Source organism: Toxotes jaculatrix, chromosome 22, assembly GCF_017976425.1.
Source record: "Toxotes jaculatrix isolate fToxJac2 chromosome 22, fToxJac2.pri, whole genome shotgun sequence".
Classification (NCBI taxonomy): domain Eukaryota; kingdom Metazoa; phylum Chordata; class Actinopteri; family Toxotidae; genus Toxotes; species Toxotes jaculatrix.
In genome coordinates, this window is record NC_054415.1 from 9401014 (window position 1) to 9417084 (window position 16071).

General features: G+C 41.6%; 1 protein-coding gene across 2 annotated transcripts in view; it reads left to right on the forward strand.

Annotated features, from left to right (window-relative positions):
- Positions 1 to 269: 269 nt before the first annotated feature.
- Positions 270 to 16071, forward strand: part of prickle1b (prickle homolog 1b) — a 28348-nt gene continuing 12546 nt past the window's right edge. The window contains exon 1 of one of the 2 annotated variants that reach the window (XM_041029825.1): positions 270 to 502. Coding sequence is in view for 1 of the 2 variants with exons in the window: in XM_041029824.1 (XP_040885758.1) it covers positions 15974 to 15988 (15 nt within the window). In the remaining variant the exon portion in view is untranslated. Of the gene's footprint in view, positions 503 to 15686; positions 15989 to 16071 lie in introns of those variants that run through there. The other variant, XM_041029824.1, reaches the window with a different exon arrangement.

The window sequence follows — 16071 nt, forward strand, 5'->3', positions numbered from 1 at the left end:
ACTGTAGATTCTGATGAGATCCTATTAAAAATAGACCATGTATAGGCCCTACTTGGTCATTTTTCCAACACATATCCATAAAGTCATGGCGTGGATGTACAGAGTATAATGTCCGCCTGTAAGTGAGAAGGAAAGGGAGGCCTGTGTATGTGTGTGTGTGGAGGAGGTAGAGTGGAGAGGGGGGGGGGCTTTATGTTTAAGCCAATAGGCGCTGAGCACAGCTAATGTCATTTCTCGACGCTTTAACTTGGTGCCAGAGCTGCGCAGCGCTCAGCCCTGGTGAGCGTCCTTCCCTCTCTCTCTCTCTGTCTCTCTCTCTCTCTCTCTTTCTATCCATGATCATGCATTGAAAGACTACATCCATTCAGCTGATTCAGGACTCAGAACGGCTCAGAGTTGTGTTTGCTGGTTGCAGTCAGCCCGGATGCCTCCACAGTCGTGATTATATTTTGATAAACGGAATATTCAACCCGACTCCGGACCAAGTTGTTGCCTCTGAGAGGTGAGTGCGAAGGGCTTTGGCTCAGAGCTATTAATTTTGTTTTTTTAAATATTACAGCTTTGCTCTTCCCTTGCACAAAGCTACGAGTTAAAACAGGAGTTTGCAATAGATTTGTGATCACGAAAAAAATTGTAGATCAAGTCTGGAGCTTGTTTGTCTGTCTGTCCAACTTTTAGAAATAGTCGCGCATCAGTAAACATGGAAATTATTTGTTTCTCCATTACTTCATGACCAAACAAAAAGAGAAGAAAAGAGTCAGCTGACGCTCTTTGACACATTTTCCCTGAAGGAGGACTGAGAAAAAAATGAATCTGTGGCTGAGTCTGGGGTGGGGGGGTTTAGCTTGGAAAGTGTGTGAGTGTGTGTGCGTAAAGACGCACTTAATGGAGGGTTGCATTTTGGCTTCCAGATGTGTGGACTCAGCTGTTGCTTGTCACTCAGGTGGTCTTTCTCTCGCTCTCACTGTCTCCCAGTTTTCCTCTCTTTACGAGCTCATTCGGCTTTTCTTGAACTCTTCAGAATCACATCGGTGTTGACAGACCACAGCCCAGATCCGCGGAAACATTACAAAGTGAAGCCACATCACTTCAGCCACACAGAACAGTTGACCAAGGAAGACATTTTCGCATCCACAAACATATTTTAGACTTAAATCTACTTTTAAAACAGGTGTAAAAAAAGTTTTCGAGTGTACAATCAAATAAAAGCAAAGTGTTTTTGTTTTTTAGCAGTGTTTTTCTTCATGTGAGTTCAGTAATATTGTATAACATTGTTCTGGTTTCTGTTTCTACAGTTTGAACATGAATAAAAGCCTGAAGGAAAATGTTTAAACACTGATTATGAGCCCTATAATGAGGTGTTTAGATGGACTTTTACAGTGCAGTGTGATCTGTATTGAAGCCAGTGGTGGCACCTAGTGGTTGGGGAGATTGGTGAAGATGCTGCAGTGAGAGCTGCAGGCTTTTGGATGTTGTTGTGTTTTTGCATTTGTGTAAATGCTATGCTGTGGTTTCTCCTTCTCATCTCTAAGCTCCATTTCATGTTGTATTGCAAATACTCAAATGCTGTGATTTAAGAGCATCCTGGATGAGTGTTATTTAGATTTAACTAAGCCTTAACATTTGAATAAGGCTCGTTTACAACATGTTTTTTAATCTGATCTGTAGCTTAAATTTATAATCTTAATATTAGGGATGTTTTGAGGAAACTATGCAATGCAGGCTTGGTCACTGCAAATGACTGCGGTGTAGTTTTCCGATCCAGGGTCAGGGCAGTCGAGGATCAGGTGACTGAGGTGTATTTCCCCTCTGTGGGAGGCCAGTCAGCCAGACTATGCTACACTTTGCTGGGGGTATACACACTGCAATGCTAAGCCTTTGTTAATGAGTATGTATCTGTGTGTGTGTGTGTGTGTGTGTGTGTGTGTGTGTGTGTGTGTGTGTGTGTGTCCTTGTCTGTGTGTGGTACTGGGTCCAAGTGCTCATGGATCTGCATGCCTGTTACTTAGCTGTGTGTGCAGTGCATGTGTGTTTTTCTGTGCAACTAAATTTCTGATGCTTATGTGCTCATGTGTGTGTGTGTGTGTGTGTGTGTGTGTGTGTGAGTGAGAGAGAGAGAGAGAGAGAGAGAGAGAGAGAGAGAGGTGTTTGGGCTCAGGAGTTAAGCTGCTGTTAATTGGTCAGCCATTTGGACCACATGGGAGAGGCAAGTCAGGCAGTAGCTGAAATGATCGGTATGTTTGACTTCTAGGGAACATAACAGTGAGTCTGTGCTTTTATTGGATGCTGAACAGTGTCTTTTGAATGTGTATGTTTTATATAATTAATTCTATCATCCACAGTAACTTGGGTGCAACATCTGAATTCATTTAAAGATTTTGTTAAACCTTTTTGTGAAAAATAGCGAGAAGATTGATGCCACTCTTCTGTCTGTATGTTAACAACGAAGCTTGCGTTAGCTGCCACTTCTCAGCTCAGCTTAAGAACTGGAATCAGGGCGAAAATCAATCTTGAGAGAAGGCTTTTGCTAGCTTAACACAGACGAGCCAGGGTGAAAAGGTTGATTTTTGTTTAAACATGTCAAAGCGAGGAGGAGAAAAATGTTTTAGCCGAGGAGGATGTGAATCAGAGGGGAGGATGTGAAGCAGATCTTGAAGAGATGACCTTTCACATTTCAGCGAAAGACAGAGAGTGACTGGACATGTAACGTCATATATTTATGAGTCTAGTTTTGGCAGGAGAAGTGGATGGATCATGAATGCATCCTTGACTTTGGCTATGCCGACTTTTTGTTTATGGACAGTTTCTAAAATGACTTGTTTTTCAGTATCTTTAGATTAGAAACATGAGGCTTCATCCTACAGTTCTTCGTTTTCTCATATGCAACCCAGATTCTCATTCTCCAGTGGGGTTTAAGTGCCAGAGAGGAAATCCAGCTTGGAGATTATTTTGATATTGTTGGACGCTCTCCTGGAAAACCTTTTTGCTCAGCGACCAAGGGTGTTCTGGATTTAGAGCTGTTAGCTTCTCAGCTTGAACACCTCATCTGATCACAGCAGTGAAACAGTTTGAAGACCTCAAAAGCGTGTCGTGTTTCACCTCTTTTCGTTTGAAAATTAAATCCAAAATGGAGATTAACAGTATTTGAAATAACATGAAGACAAACATAACATTATAAACACAAATTAATGGTGTATACATTAAGGCTGGTTTGCTGCTGACTGACTTTGGTACAGGGGGGTTGTGCAGTATTCACAGATTTCTCGTGTCCCAGTGTTTGAGTTGGAGTACAGATTGGCATTAGATTAAATAAATGGAACCAATAAGAAACATAAACATGAATGTAAAGTTTGTGTGTGCACGCGTCTGCAAAGAAAAAAAACAGAGAGAGAAACCTCCATCTATTAGTAAGTCAACACTGTTCTGTCTGTGCGCCTCTGTCAGCCTGATACCTCAGACCAACATGTGTACACACAGGCAAGTTTGAGCTGTCATACTGGAATTAATCGAGTGTGGGGTTGTGTAAATCATTCCAAACCTCAGAAAACACACCCTCACACACACACACACACACACACATATGTACACACACATTTGCTTGCCAAGCAGCTATCCCCTGTAGTTGTGTGTGAAGGGCCAATCACTGAACAGGAGAAACAGAACAGAGAACAATGAAAAACAGACATTACTTGGATGAACAGAAATAACAGAAGTCTAAAGGCAATGGTCTGAGTTTTACTCAGGAACCACCCAGTTATACCAAGTATCAGCTGCATTATCACTTCTGCAGTGGGAGATTGCAGCTTCTCATGTGTGAGGAATTGTTGTTTTTCTTATTGTCTTTTCTTATTTTGGGGGGGCGGACTGTAGTTTGGCTAAAAAAAATTATGTCTAAACTAAAGATATCGGCTGTGGTTCTGAGCAGTTTTAAAAAAAAAATAATTTCAGTTTTAATTTTAAAGACTAAGAAACTTTTCACTAAATGTCACAGAAAAGTGAGTTCTTTGTCGTGTCATTCCTGTTTGAAGGAAATATTGCACTAAAAATGGTGAAGTAGAAGCTAATGTCGTGTATGTGTGTTGGCTTACAGTAGCCACAAACCATTGCTGTGCCGAGGAGGTGAAGGGTGCAGTGTGTAAATGTGTGTGTGTAGGGGGGTTGGGTCGGCAGTCCTTGATCTACGAACACTAATCGTGATCCTTGTGCTCATTGAGTGGTTTCAGACCAAACCCTGCAGGCCGCATTGGCTCCACAAGCCTGGTATTATGGTCAGCTTGTGGGGAGGAAAAGTAATCCAGGGCTTAGAAGAATATCAGACACTGAGTAATGGACTCTGAGAGGGAGTTGCACTCTTTTCTGTGTTAAAACTTGCAGCTGAAATAAAGTTGCCCGCAGCACTTGCTAAACGATGCAAAACTGAGGTGTTGTTGAGAGTTCCTGACTCGTGCCTGCGAGTGAGAGTCGATTTGGCACCAACTTAATTACCTATACACACAGCTCTATTTGATGATGATTAAAGCCACTCACACACGGAGATGCACACACACACCTGCCCAGACGCTGCCAGTCGCCAGCCACAGTAGTTATGGAGACACTAAAGGTGATGATTATTAGATGATAATAATTAAAAGGCTTTAAAGCTCAAGTAAAGGTAAACAGTATAGATAGAAGCACAGTCTCGTATAGGAAGACAAGATCGCTGCGCAACAACCACGTAATTATTCCCAGTCAAATGACCACCCTGAGGCAGAACACAAATGATACCTTTCAGTTTTGTTTTTGATTGGGAAGAACATAAAAGGTCTCCATAACAGATTCTGGTTTGTTGGGTGCGACACCACTCATACAATATTGCTGTTGTGATGCGAAAACCTCCTAATTCCAGTTATGGTGTTTCACAGTTTGATGTTCGCTGGTTTGATATTTTCACTTCAGTTTAACGACCAGCCTTTTTAAATCGATCAGATAAAGTGAAAAATGCATCACTACGGGACCAAAAACAATCTCTCTGTTGTTAGTGAAAAGCTGACACTTAAGGTCGACAACAGTTAAAGTTTGCATCATCATGTCAAGAATAACTTGAAAAATGTCTTTTTGGCAAGAATATAAAGTATATTATAATAATTGCAGAAAGTGGTTATTGAGCCATCATTAAGTGAAAATAGCTATATTTAAAGGATGTCAAAAACAACATAGTTATAATTGTTAATAAATTTCCAAAGTCAGTATATAGGGATTATGATTCTGGGGTCAGTGTCTTAGTGCGTGCATCAGGAAAACATGGCTTAGCTTGAGCCTCCCCTTCTTAAATTGCTCTCATGTGGTCTCATGTGTTGGACATTGTGTTCCTGAGGCTACGACGAGCTCCTGAGCTGAATGTCTCAACTCGGGCCTAATCAGGGACAGTCTGCCCCTTTCCTCTTCTCTCTCTCTCCTTTGCTCGCCTCCCCTCTCGTTTACCATTTCACCTCTCTTTCAATATGCATGAAGCCTCAGATGGCACAGGATGTTCTCATGAATATGTTTTTCTGGTTTTTCCACAGACTAATCACTGTCAGTCTGCTTCAAACAGGGAAACAAAAATAGTAGATGAGGCAGAGATGAATTTTTGAGCTTTGTGGCAAGCATAAGTTGAATCATTTTTGTATTTAATCTCTAAGATGGAATACATATTTATATTTATTTCCATAAACCATTGGCTGTTGGGTGGTCGTCTGTCTCTGTAGAGGTCTCTGGGGACATGCCCTATCTGTCTCTTTATCTCTGTGTAGCCTCACACCATCCCAGAGGAATACCAGTCTCTTAATACATCAAGAGGGGAAATGGCTTCATCCAATCTGATGCCACCCGGAGTCAGGAAATGGCCTGTTGTGATAAATACTGTATAAGTGAGGGTGGGGAAAATTACCGGATTCTCACCAAAATTCACCAAAAGTTGCACATTTGTTTTTGTCTGAACACTTACAGGAGTCCTGCTTTCAGTACAAAATGCTTATAGAAGCTGTTATAATCAATATCTTCAGATAATCAATGGATCAAATGACTGTATAATTTGAAAGGGGCTGATCTTTTTGAAACATCCACAGAGAATTATCACCAGTTCCTCTCAGCTCTATGAAAAGTTTTAGCTTCTTTTAGCTTGTTGTTTTGGTTGGACAGCCATTCACTAAAATCTGTTACGGCAGGTGTAAACGAAATTTGTTCATGCACAAACCGTACCAGACATTTCTGGATGACAATTGCTCCTCAAAGTGAAAACTGCACTTTCTTACAAGACATCTACAGTCATCTTATATAACCCCTCCCTCCTTAAACAAGCCTGCGACTGCCTTTGTACTCTGTGGCAAGTAATCAAGCAGCAACGTATCCTTCAGCTAGGACAATTTCATCTCCAAGAGAGGGAGAATGTAACAGATATGTACCCGTAGTGGTTAGCTGATGAAAGCTCGGGGCTTCCCAAGTGCTCTTTGTAAAACCAATACAAACAGTGATTTAACTGTTGTCTGGGTTTCAGCGCTCTGTGAGATCCATCCATTCCTTTTTTTTGCCTGTGAAAGGGAGCTTAAATTGCCACTTGCATTAATGAGGTAGTAAATACATGTCTTTTGTGTTTATACTAATGACCTCGAAAGCCAGACAGTAAACTGGGGGCTAAGGCATTCATTATCTCCAACCAGCCACCCGTGAAATCCAACATGTGCGGGCTCGTTTATGTGTGTGCACATGTATGTATCCGCGTACATTTGCACATGTTTTTATTTGTTCAATACTTAACATATGTCTGTTGGAGTGTGTGAATGAGTATGTGTTCCCTTCGGAGAAGACTCTCAGGAATCCCCCTCCGGGACTTTCAGACATCTGGTTGCGGATGGACAGCTTATATCTTCGAGTAATATGTCCAGTTAAGCCCCTGGGAGCCACCGCTGTGCACATCATTACAACCCTCCTCTGGCTTTGCTTGGAACTTCACTGAAACCCTATCGTTTGGTTCAGAGGGGTACAAATATGCTGTATATCCTTTTATACTACTTCCTGCCCGGTCCGTCTCCCATCTGTTGCAGATTAGTCTCCAGTGTGTGTTTAGAGAGCTGAGCCTGTCGCCGAGCAGGACTGATAGTAAACCCAGAAGGTTTTAGTCAGAACTGTCAGGTAGGTCTGAATTAACAGAGAGGCCAAGTGAGGATATGGCTGGCTGAGAAGAAAGACAAGGCGGGAGACAGGCGGCAAGAGAGTAAGACAGGCTCCAAAATTACACAGTCAGCCCTCCAAACGGTTTGTCTGTTTACCCATGAACCTCAGGCCCGCTACTCGAGGGTCAGTGTGGAATGCCAACAGCGGCTGCCTGGCCAAATTCGACCACAGTCCTTGGGAGAGGAGGGAGACAAACACCCCGCAAAATGGCCAGTCACGCCACTTTCCCTGTGATAGTGAGTTTATTTAAGCACGGAGCTCAAAGCGACTTTCATATAACACATAGCCTCGATATCTGTCGCCCTCGTGGCATCCAAACCCGCCACCAAAATGTTACCATTGCCGTGCTGAGCTAAGCTGATATCACTCAGCTGTTTTGTTATCGGTCTCTTTTGGAAATGCCTCTCTCTCTCAATCGCCGGCTCAGTAACCCATATAAAACGAAACAAAAAAAGCACCTTGGGAATGTGCCATAGAACTAAAGGCTATATGGTTTCACACACACACCCATCTCCGACACTATGCTGCTTTGAGAACTGTGCCAGCCCATGTAGGCCAAACTGCGGCCAGAGTGTGACAAAGTGCCTGAGGCTGCGAACTTGGTCAGACCCGCCGTTCCCAGCTCTTGTTGCATTTCCAGTGCTGAATTATGGGAAAGTGAGGGTGCTGGTTGTGTAATACACAGCCGGTTTTGTGTATGTGTGTGTACTCATAAGCATGTGTTTTGTCTGTTCCGCTTGACTGATGTGCCATCCCTCCAGGGTCCTGTCATTAAGCCTCTATGTACACAACTCCAATCCCTGGCCTACATCTATCTCTTATACAGAATTCATGGGGGATTCACACACGCACACACACACGCACACACACACACACACATACAAATAACCACAAACAGCTTTCCCATTTTAAATGTGATGCAACACTCCTGCTTGTCTTGCATGATATGTCATCATATTTAGCTGTTTTTACATTTGCCTCTCTCTCTTTTTTGTTTTCGTTTGCATAGATATGTTTTTCATGGGCGATGCTCACGTCTAGTTTGAGTGGCACAGCTCATTATAAATCTGAGCTTCTCTGTTTCTTTTGGCTGAAACATGTGACGCATTGTAAATCAGTCACATGGATGCCTAGATTGATAGAATGATGCCATTACATGAGGTCACTCTTAGATCAGTCAACGCGTCATGGAGGCCAGTATAAATAAAAAACTGTTTTATTTCTAACTGAAGCTGCAGCTGGAGCTTGTCACTTTTATTTTCCTGTTAACGAGAACAAGAGAAACTGGTTTCTTATCTTTTATTGTTGTCTTCTGGTCTTACATGTGTGGCCAAATAACAGTTTATTTGTGACTGTCTCTTAAAAAAGCAGCTAGCATATTTCTCTATTTGTCTTTTATTTCTGTTATTACAGTTTATAGGCCTGACATCAGTGGCCCAATCATGACCCCTGTGCTTATATTACCATTCAAGTGAAGCAAAACTGCTGTGATTACTTTCTTCCTGTCAACAAGAACGAGACAATCTGGTTCGAGACATTTTTCTGTTTTCTTTTTCCCATCAGTTGCTCCCTCACCTCTCTCCCAGTGTTCTAGTTATAAATATCTGCCTGTTCTTTCTCTTCTGTAGAAGAAATATATATTTTCAAATATATATTTTGTATGAGAGGCAATGTGATCGCATCAGCCTGGGTTTTTATTAAGATGCTTCAAGCACACACACTCCTTTCACAGTGGTGGTTACAGTGACCTCTGGCTTTTATTAAAGAAGGAATGCATCACTTAACAATATCAAATTAGTGTCGGATGAGATGCACAAGACTTTCTTTTTTTCTCTCCCTTCTCTCTCTCACACACAGAGACGCTAGCACACACACAGAACTGTAATGACGATAGGAATCTATTGTTTCCTAATAGCAATTACAGTTTTGTGGTGGTGTTTCTCACTTATACTCCAGTTCCTCACTGAAGTGGTAAGAATATGTGAAAGTACAGTCTTATCTCATTCAAATTCCTGGTATAATAATGCACTGTCACACTGTGGCAGGTTGAGAGTGAGCCAGTTTATTGTAGCTGACTATTTTAGTCCCTCTAGAGCAAGACTATGGAGGCTCACCTACGTTGCTTGGCAAAATATAACCAAAAAAAAAAACAAAAAATCAAGAACTAATTTGCATCCCCAGTCCTAAAATGTGCTGGACAAAAATATCAGTGCTACTGAATAAGAGTGTGTGATTTGAAATGTCACCTGTTGCAGTATTAATAATAGATAAATGAAAAACCTACACCCTAGGAGAAGCACAGGCTCTAATCCGACCAAAAATAATTAATTTTGGTGACACAGGCTGAGGATAATTAAGAATTACAGTAGTCTGTCTTTTGGTTGTAGATACACATCAACAAATAATGTAGTAATGCAAAGATACATGTCTCCAGCATAACAGAAGAACATTAAGAGAGAAATGGAGAGTAAAATATTTCATCATTTCATCTACTATCAGTTGTTTTTCCATAGAGGCAATATAACCCCATGATGAAACAGTTTGTATCCAAGAGGATACTTTGGCTTGGGAAGGCATTTTAGCCTACGGGGACACCCAGGACTTGTGTGCAGTCAGGTTCAGGTAATGACATGTATTAAGCAGTTTAAATGAGGTAGACTCTGCCAAATCATGAAAAATGATCACAATAGTAATGAATATCTCTAGACATGTAGGAGAGACGGTTCTGTACTATTTCTGACAAGCTATTTACCCCTGAAACAACATAAGTCCTCAACAGACTCTAATCAGCCCGTGAGTGGTGAAAGGATTTACAGAAAATCCACTTGAACTTCAGAATAATAGGCTACATATGCAGGGGTATAAGCAGGACAAAAAGCATGATAAAGATTGACAGATACACATGTAAGACTGAACAGTAGCTTCATTGAAGCGGCAATTATTTTCATTTCGCAATGATCTACCTAGTTTTTTGGAAGAGAGTGAATAGAATATTTATTAGCAACTGTTGGATCTATGCAGGTGGCTGGAGTTGAGCTCCAGTTGCCAAATTCAAGGCAAGTCCAGATTGTTTTATTGATCTTATGAGAAAGCACAAACATTAATTGCGGATACAAGCTAGAAGCGCACAGGTTTCCTGTCACAAATTGACTGCCCACTCTGTATTTTACTTGAAAATGGATGGTGTAAGCAGGGCTCTAAACAAGAGGAATCTAAACCCAAGTTTCTCAACCTGATCCCTACCAAAGCTCCCATCCCAGTTACTTGACAACTTCCTGCATTTTATAGCACTTTTATTGCTGCTGCTATTGTCCCAGAGGTGTGTAGGTAACACCCCGTGGTGGTTAACAAATCTCAGCAGAGGGTTTTATGACCACAAACTTAAATCACTCTTGGCCTGGGAGTGTCAGGGAATATTAGCACAGAACTGGTGAGACCACAGACCAGGACTTCCACGGATCTGATATGCGGCAGCATGTCAAACTGGTGGGCCTTGTTGGCGATGGCTAAAGATCCATTTCCTGGTGTGAAAGGCTGCTGAGAGGCGTCTGTCAGTGTGAATGGGCCTGAAAGGGGCTGAATGGCGGAATCATAATGGATGTGAATTGAGACGTGGATCTGAGGGCTTTTTGTGAAGCAGATATGTGTGAAAGCTGGTTTGTCAGCCTTTGTGCATATGGCCTATGTAAGTGGGACATTGCTGATTAAAATCAGAAATTGATGCAGTCAATGATACTGATGTTTTTTTTATTTGCCAAGACTACTTAATGTAGAGGAATGTGTAGGTGTAGATACATTAACAACAAATTAGTCCACATGACACAGGGCCATAGAGAAGACTAAAATTTAAAAAAATCTTAGATCAAATACAGTCACAGAGGAAATTCTTTGTTAGAAAATCCAGTTTCACTTCCAGACTTTTAAATCCATCCATGGTGATTTATTTGTCTGAGCTTGTCAGCTATGGTTCAGCAGTGTTATATGATGTAGAAGATCTTTTTCAAGATTTTTCTTTGAACTATCCCTCTTTCCAATTGGTTAGTAGAACGTGGTTGAATGTCTTGCTCAGGGCATCAGTATACTTCAAAGTGCTCTGCAGATCGTCAAACGGTGTCTGACCTCTCCCCCTCATCACACCTTTTAGGTGTCAGAATTGGGGTTGGCGGTCTGCATCCTACAAATTTTGTGGCTTTCAGAAAGCAACAACCCGACAAGTGCAGCCACTTCGTCCAGCGATTGCCCAGGTGTTTTTTATTCTTCATTCAACTTCTTCCGTCACATCTTGTTTACAACTGTGTGCAACATCGTGAATGCCGCTATTTGTACAATTTATTGTGTCTCTTCCTTCTCTACAATTGTTGTTGTTGGTCGTATTACAAGATGACATCTTCTGTGACTGTGTCACCTCATTTGTAATAATTTCAGTCTGCAACCATGTTTCCTGCAAATTATGTTTGAGTGCTGATAAGTTGCATAACAATAACCTCTTTTTACAGAATTATATGAACTTGGATCAGCACTGAAAAGTTGTCATTGAACGTAATAATCATTTAATCATATATAGAAAGAGAGTTATTTGCGAAACCTTGTATGTTTCCTCATTAATTTTCACTTTATGCTAGTTTAACATAAGGAATGGCTTCTGTTCTCTGTTTGTCTGTCTTGCAACAAGTTGAGACATGTCAATGTCCTTGTTGATTTCTGTTTTGAACAACCAGAGGGACGTCTCCCCTGATATTTGCATTCTAAGGGATCAGTTAAACCCCTTCTTGCCTCCTGGGGATGAAACACAGTGCTGGTCGTCGAGTCCAGGTGTGAATGACTGTTAGAAATGAAAATGAAGCACAGCACTGCTGGAAAAGAGCACGTCTGCTCAGCACAATAAAGGTTAAGAAAAGGCCAAATTACCAGTTGAGTTCTGTTCCAAAAGATAAAAAAAAGATAGATGAAATGTGCAGCCAAAAGAAGTGAGTAAGTGTGCCAGGTATGTGTAAGAGAGTATGTGTGTGTGTGTGTGTGCAGGCAGCGTGTAGTCTAGACTTGGTCTTGGATTTCAAGTATAGAAAAGGCCACTAGATCTTGTCTGAACCCCAGTCCAAAGCTTTTACCATGGAAAGAAAACTCTTAGAAAGTCCTTTGAGAGACTTGATCAAAAGGTTTCAGTCCAAATTACTTCTGACTTTACTGAGTTTAGGGATAGACCGATATTTTTTTGGCCATTATGGTCATTTTATTTAATACTGGATCCATGGAATCTGATTCATTTTTTATTTTTATTTTAAGTCACTATGTTTCCCTGCCCTGGAACAGTAGTGGGTGGATCAGTGAGTCTCATAAAGCTGCTGCAAAATGTAAAGCTGCTGGTGAAGTGACGGAATGTGGAATTACATTTTCCAACATGAAAAATGTCAGCTTTCAAGCAGTTCTAGCTGTTGGGGAAACTGCATTTGCTCATGCGTTCATCATGTGTTTGTATTTGTAAGGACTAGGGTTAAAAGTCACTGCATAAACCCTCCATTAGTTCGTTCCTGCTCATCAGCCTCAGACATGTGAATGAGTCCAGAGCATCATCCATTCAGCACATGTCCAATGGCTTGGCAGGGTGCTGATATATATCGTCATTGCCTTATAATGGCTATGATCCATTAAAACCCCTGCTTATGTTGTGAAAGGAGGAAGCTGCAGAGTAATCACATCAAATCCTGATGTTAGGTAGAAGGCAATATGGTGGTTCCTTCACACCAGTGATGAGACCCCAAAAAGAATTTCAGAGGTTTTTTGCTCTGTTGCAACCTCTCCATTTTTCTGAGAGGAAGCAGAGGAGACAGCAAGGTCAGCTGTCCCCTTGTGTTTTCGAAAGAACCATGGGTCTTTGGCCACAAGCCCAGGGCCAGTCTGAAGGGCCGATATCTGCCTATTGTCAGGGGTAAAGCCACTCATCGCCGGACCTTTCCTCTGTTCACACAAGAGCATTCCTCGCCCACTCATTGTCTGTTTTTGCTGTTTGAATTAAGTACTTGTCTGTCACAAAAATCCGTCTTAGGAAAATAAGATTTCCAGAGCTTTCGACATGTATATCCAGATTAATATCTCAGGAAACTCAATGCACATCTTTTGGAGTGTTAAACACAAAGTGGCTTTTGCGGAGCGATGCCAAGACCCCTGGAAAACTTGAGAGCTTTTCTGAAAAGTTTACCCTCTGACTGGACTGCCAAGCTCCTCTCTCTCTCTCCTCTCTCTCGATTTCAAATATGCGTTGGGATGCCAGGAAAGAAGCCTGTGTTGGCAAAGCACATAGACTATCTCATCTCTATGCACACAGAGGATCTCTCACTCTATCTCACTCTTCAGTGCTAGTTAGCTATCGGAGCCATTTCTCATTTGTAACAGGTAATTTGGCATGTGACAAACAGCTCTGCTGCCTTCTCTGCACGTCACTTTGTGGGGTTGTCAGGAGAGAGGCCGTCTTTGTCTGCTGGACAATTGAGCAAACTCATTTGTCATTTTAGACTCTTTAAATGAAGCCATTGCTGCTTTTCAACCGTTCACAATGACGGATGATGCACAACTTATCCAAATAAATCACTTCCCCTGAAATATCAAGTGAATTTTTAGTATTTCATCCACTGTTTTGCACACAGATTGTTTTTCTACATGGGTTTGTGCACTTTTTTTTTTCTAAGTGCCACCTTTCACATTTTGTAATTAATAATGCAGGTGTCAGCTTTTTTACATAGTAGATGTCTCACTTTGGAACAAAACTCTTCATTTTTAGTTCTGCTGGATTGTCCAGAGTTTCCTGAAGTGAAGTGCTCACAATACACGCATGACAATAACGTCATTGTTGTTGGCTGAAGTGAGAGATGAGGGCAGGGGACCCCTCTCCTCTCACTCATTCAGATCTCCAAAATAGGAAGGGGGTGGCGGCATCAGTGACAGGGTGAGCAAACAGGTCCCCTGCGTGAGAATTTCCTGAGATGGATGAGGTTGACTCAAGAGGAAGCTCAGTCAATATTTAACCAGAAAAACACCAACAAGACATGAGTTTAATTTTGGAAGGAAAAATCATCAACTGCTTTTAAATGATTTGATGCTTCCAACACAGAGGATCCAGTTTGTTAAAGTTTTAATATGTTAGCAAACAAAGACTTAACTTTGTATTTAAAAAGATCACATGAATACAGATCTTTACAGAGCTTTGTAGCATCTTTCAACTTGTCATTTTTGTTTTCTGACCTGCAACTGTTGTTTTGGTTCACTCCTGCTTCTCTCAGTAATGTAATTTTCACCCACATCATGCAGCTGTTTTCAGAGAAAAAGCTCTGAAAACCAGTAGTAGGCTATGATGGTGAACATATTGGAGCATGTTACAACTAAACGGATATTTTCTTAGGAGCTGGTGGAGAGCAAAACAGAGACAAAAAGAAAGTAAAGATTAGACTCACAATCCTCAGATGAAAAAACATGATTGAAATCTAATGTTGCTCTGTATCTGATGGACAAATAGTTTTGAAATATCAACTTAAAGGGTGATATCGTGTTGTGTTTACTGCTTCTTGCTGCTGCCCCCTTGTGGCCAAAATAAATTGCAAGTTATTACAAGTTTAAGTAAACTAATGTTCTTTTAAAGGTACCATATAAGGTGAGACGTGACTCTGGTTGTTCAGTAATGAGCATCAGTCATTCTTGTAAAATGAGGTTTCATTTTCATCACACAATGTTTTTGATCAAACCCTTAAATGCTCTCGTTTTTCTCAAAGCTGTGCACAAAGGATCAGTCTTGTTGTTGAGATAATGAAGCAGCTGGCCCAAGAGCATTTGGGTTAACTACCACGTGATCTAATTATCAGCTGAGTACAAATGAACGTGACATTAGTGGAGCAAATGACATGAGCTGCATCAGACTGGATGACCTCAGGAACCATTTAATGACAGAGAGTGGGAGTGCGCAGTCAGCTGGGTTATAAATAGAATGTTGGTCTCGGAGGGGGGTACAGAGGAGTTGAATTGATCAGAATTGAACTGCAAATAACTTCCAATATTTGAAAATCAGGAGAAAAAAAAACTTTTTTTTTTTTTTTTTTTTTTTTACATTCTTTCGTTCTCAAAAACGAAAGAATGTCTTTCTCTTTTAAAGCTCTTTTATTGTCTGATCTGACAAAATCTTGAGGAAGAAAGAATAAAATGTGATGAAAGAAAGACAAAGAGTGTGAGAATGGAGTGGACATGTCATCTGGCTCTCAGGAATCCTGCAGCCAAGTTGGGGGGTGGGGTGGAGGGCTTGGTGTCAGTCTGGTGGAGGAAGGAGTAAGATAGAGGTGGGGGGGCGGACTCTGATATGTGTGTGTGTGATTGAAGTGCAGGGCGATTTGCTCTGGAGGGGAGGAATGAGGGAGGGGCCGACAAGGCTTGGCTGCCCCAAGAGCACACACACACAGATCCACTCACTCCCACACACTCACAGGGATCAGAGACACTCCAGATAGAGACATCACCTCTCTGCCCTCCCTGCTTGCTCTTTGGACCTTGAAAATTTTGGATTGCTAAATGAGTTGTTCCCCAGCTGTGGAGTGAACGAGAGTCGCGTCTTTCAGACTGCCCTCACCACAGCTGACTTTCAAAAGGCTGAGACTTTGGGGGAATACTTCCTGACTGAGTGGGATCTGGATCTGATTAGAGCGTGGATCTGTTGAGCTCCATGCTGCAGACATGTAGCTGGAGCGCTGCGTGACTGGGGGATTGTTGAAGTGAATGAGAGCTTTATGTGGAGGTGGAAACAGAGATGCTTTTCCTGGAGGTAAGGGGAACATAGATGAGTATACTTCCTGAAACTCATAAATGCAAACAGAGTTTGTTGAATGAAGAGCACTTTTGCAGCTC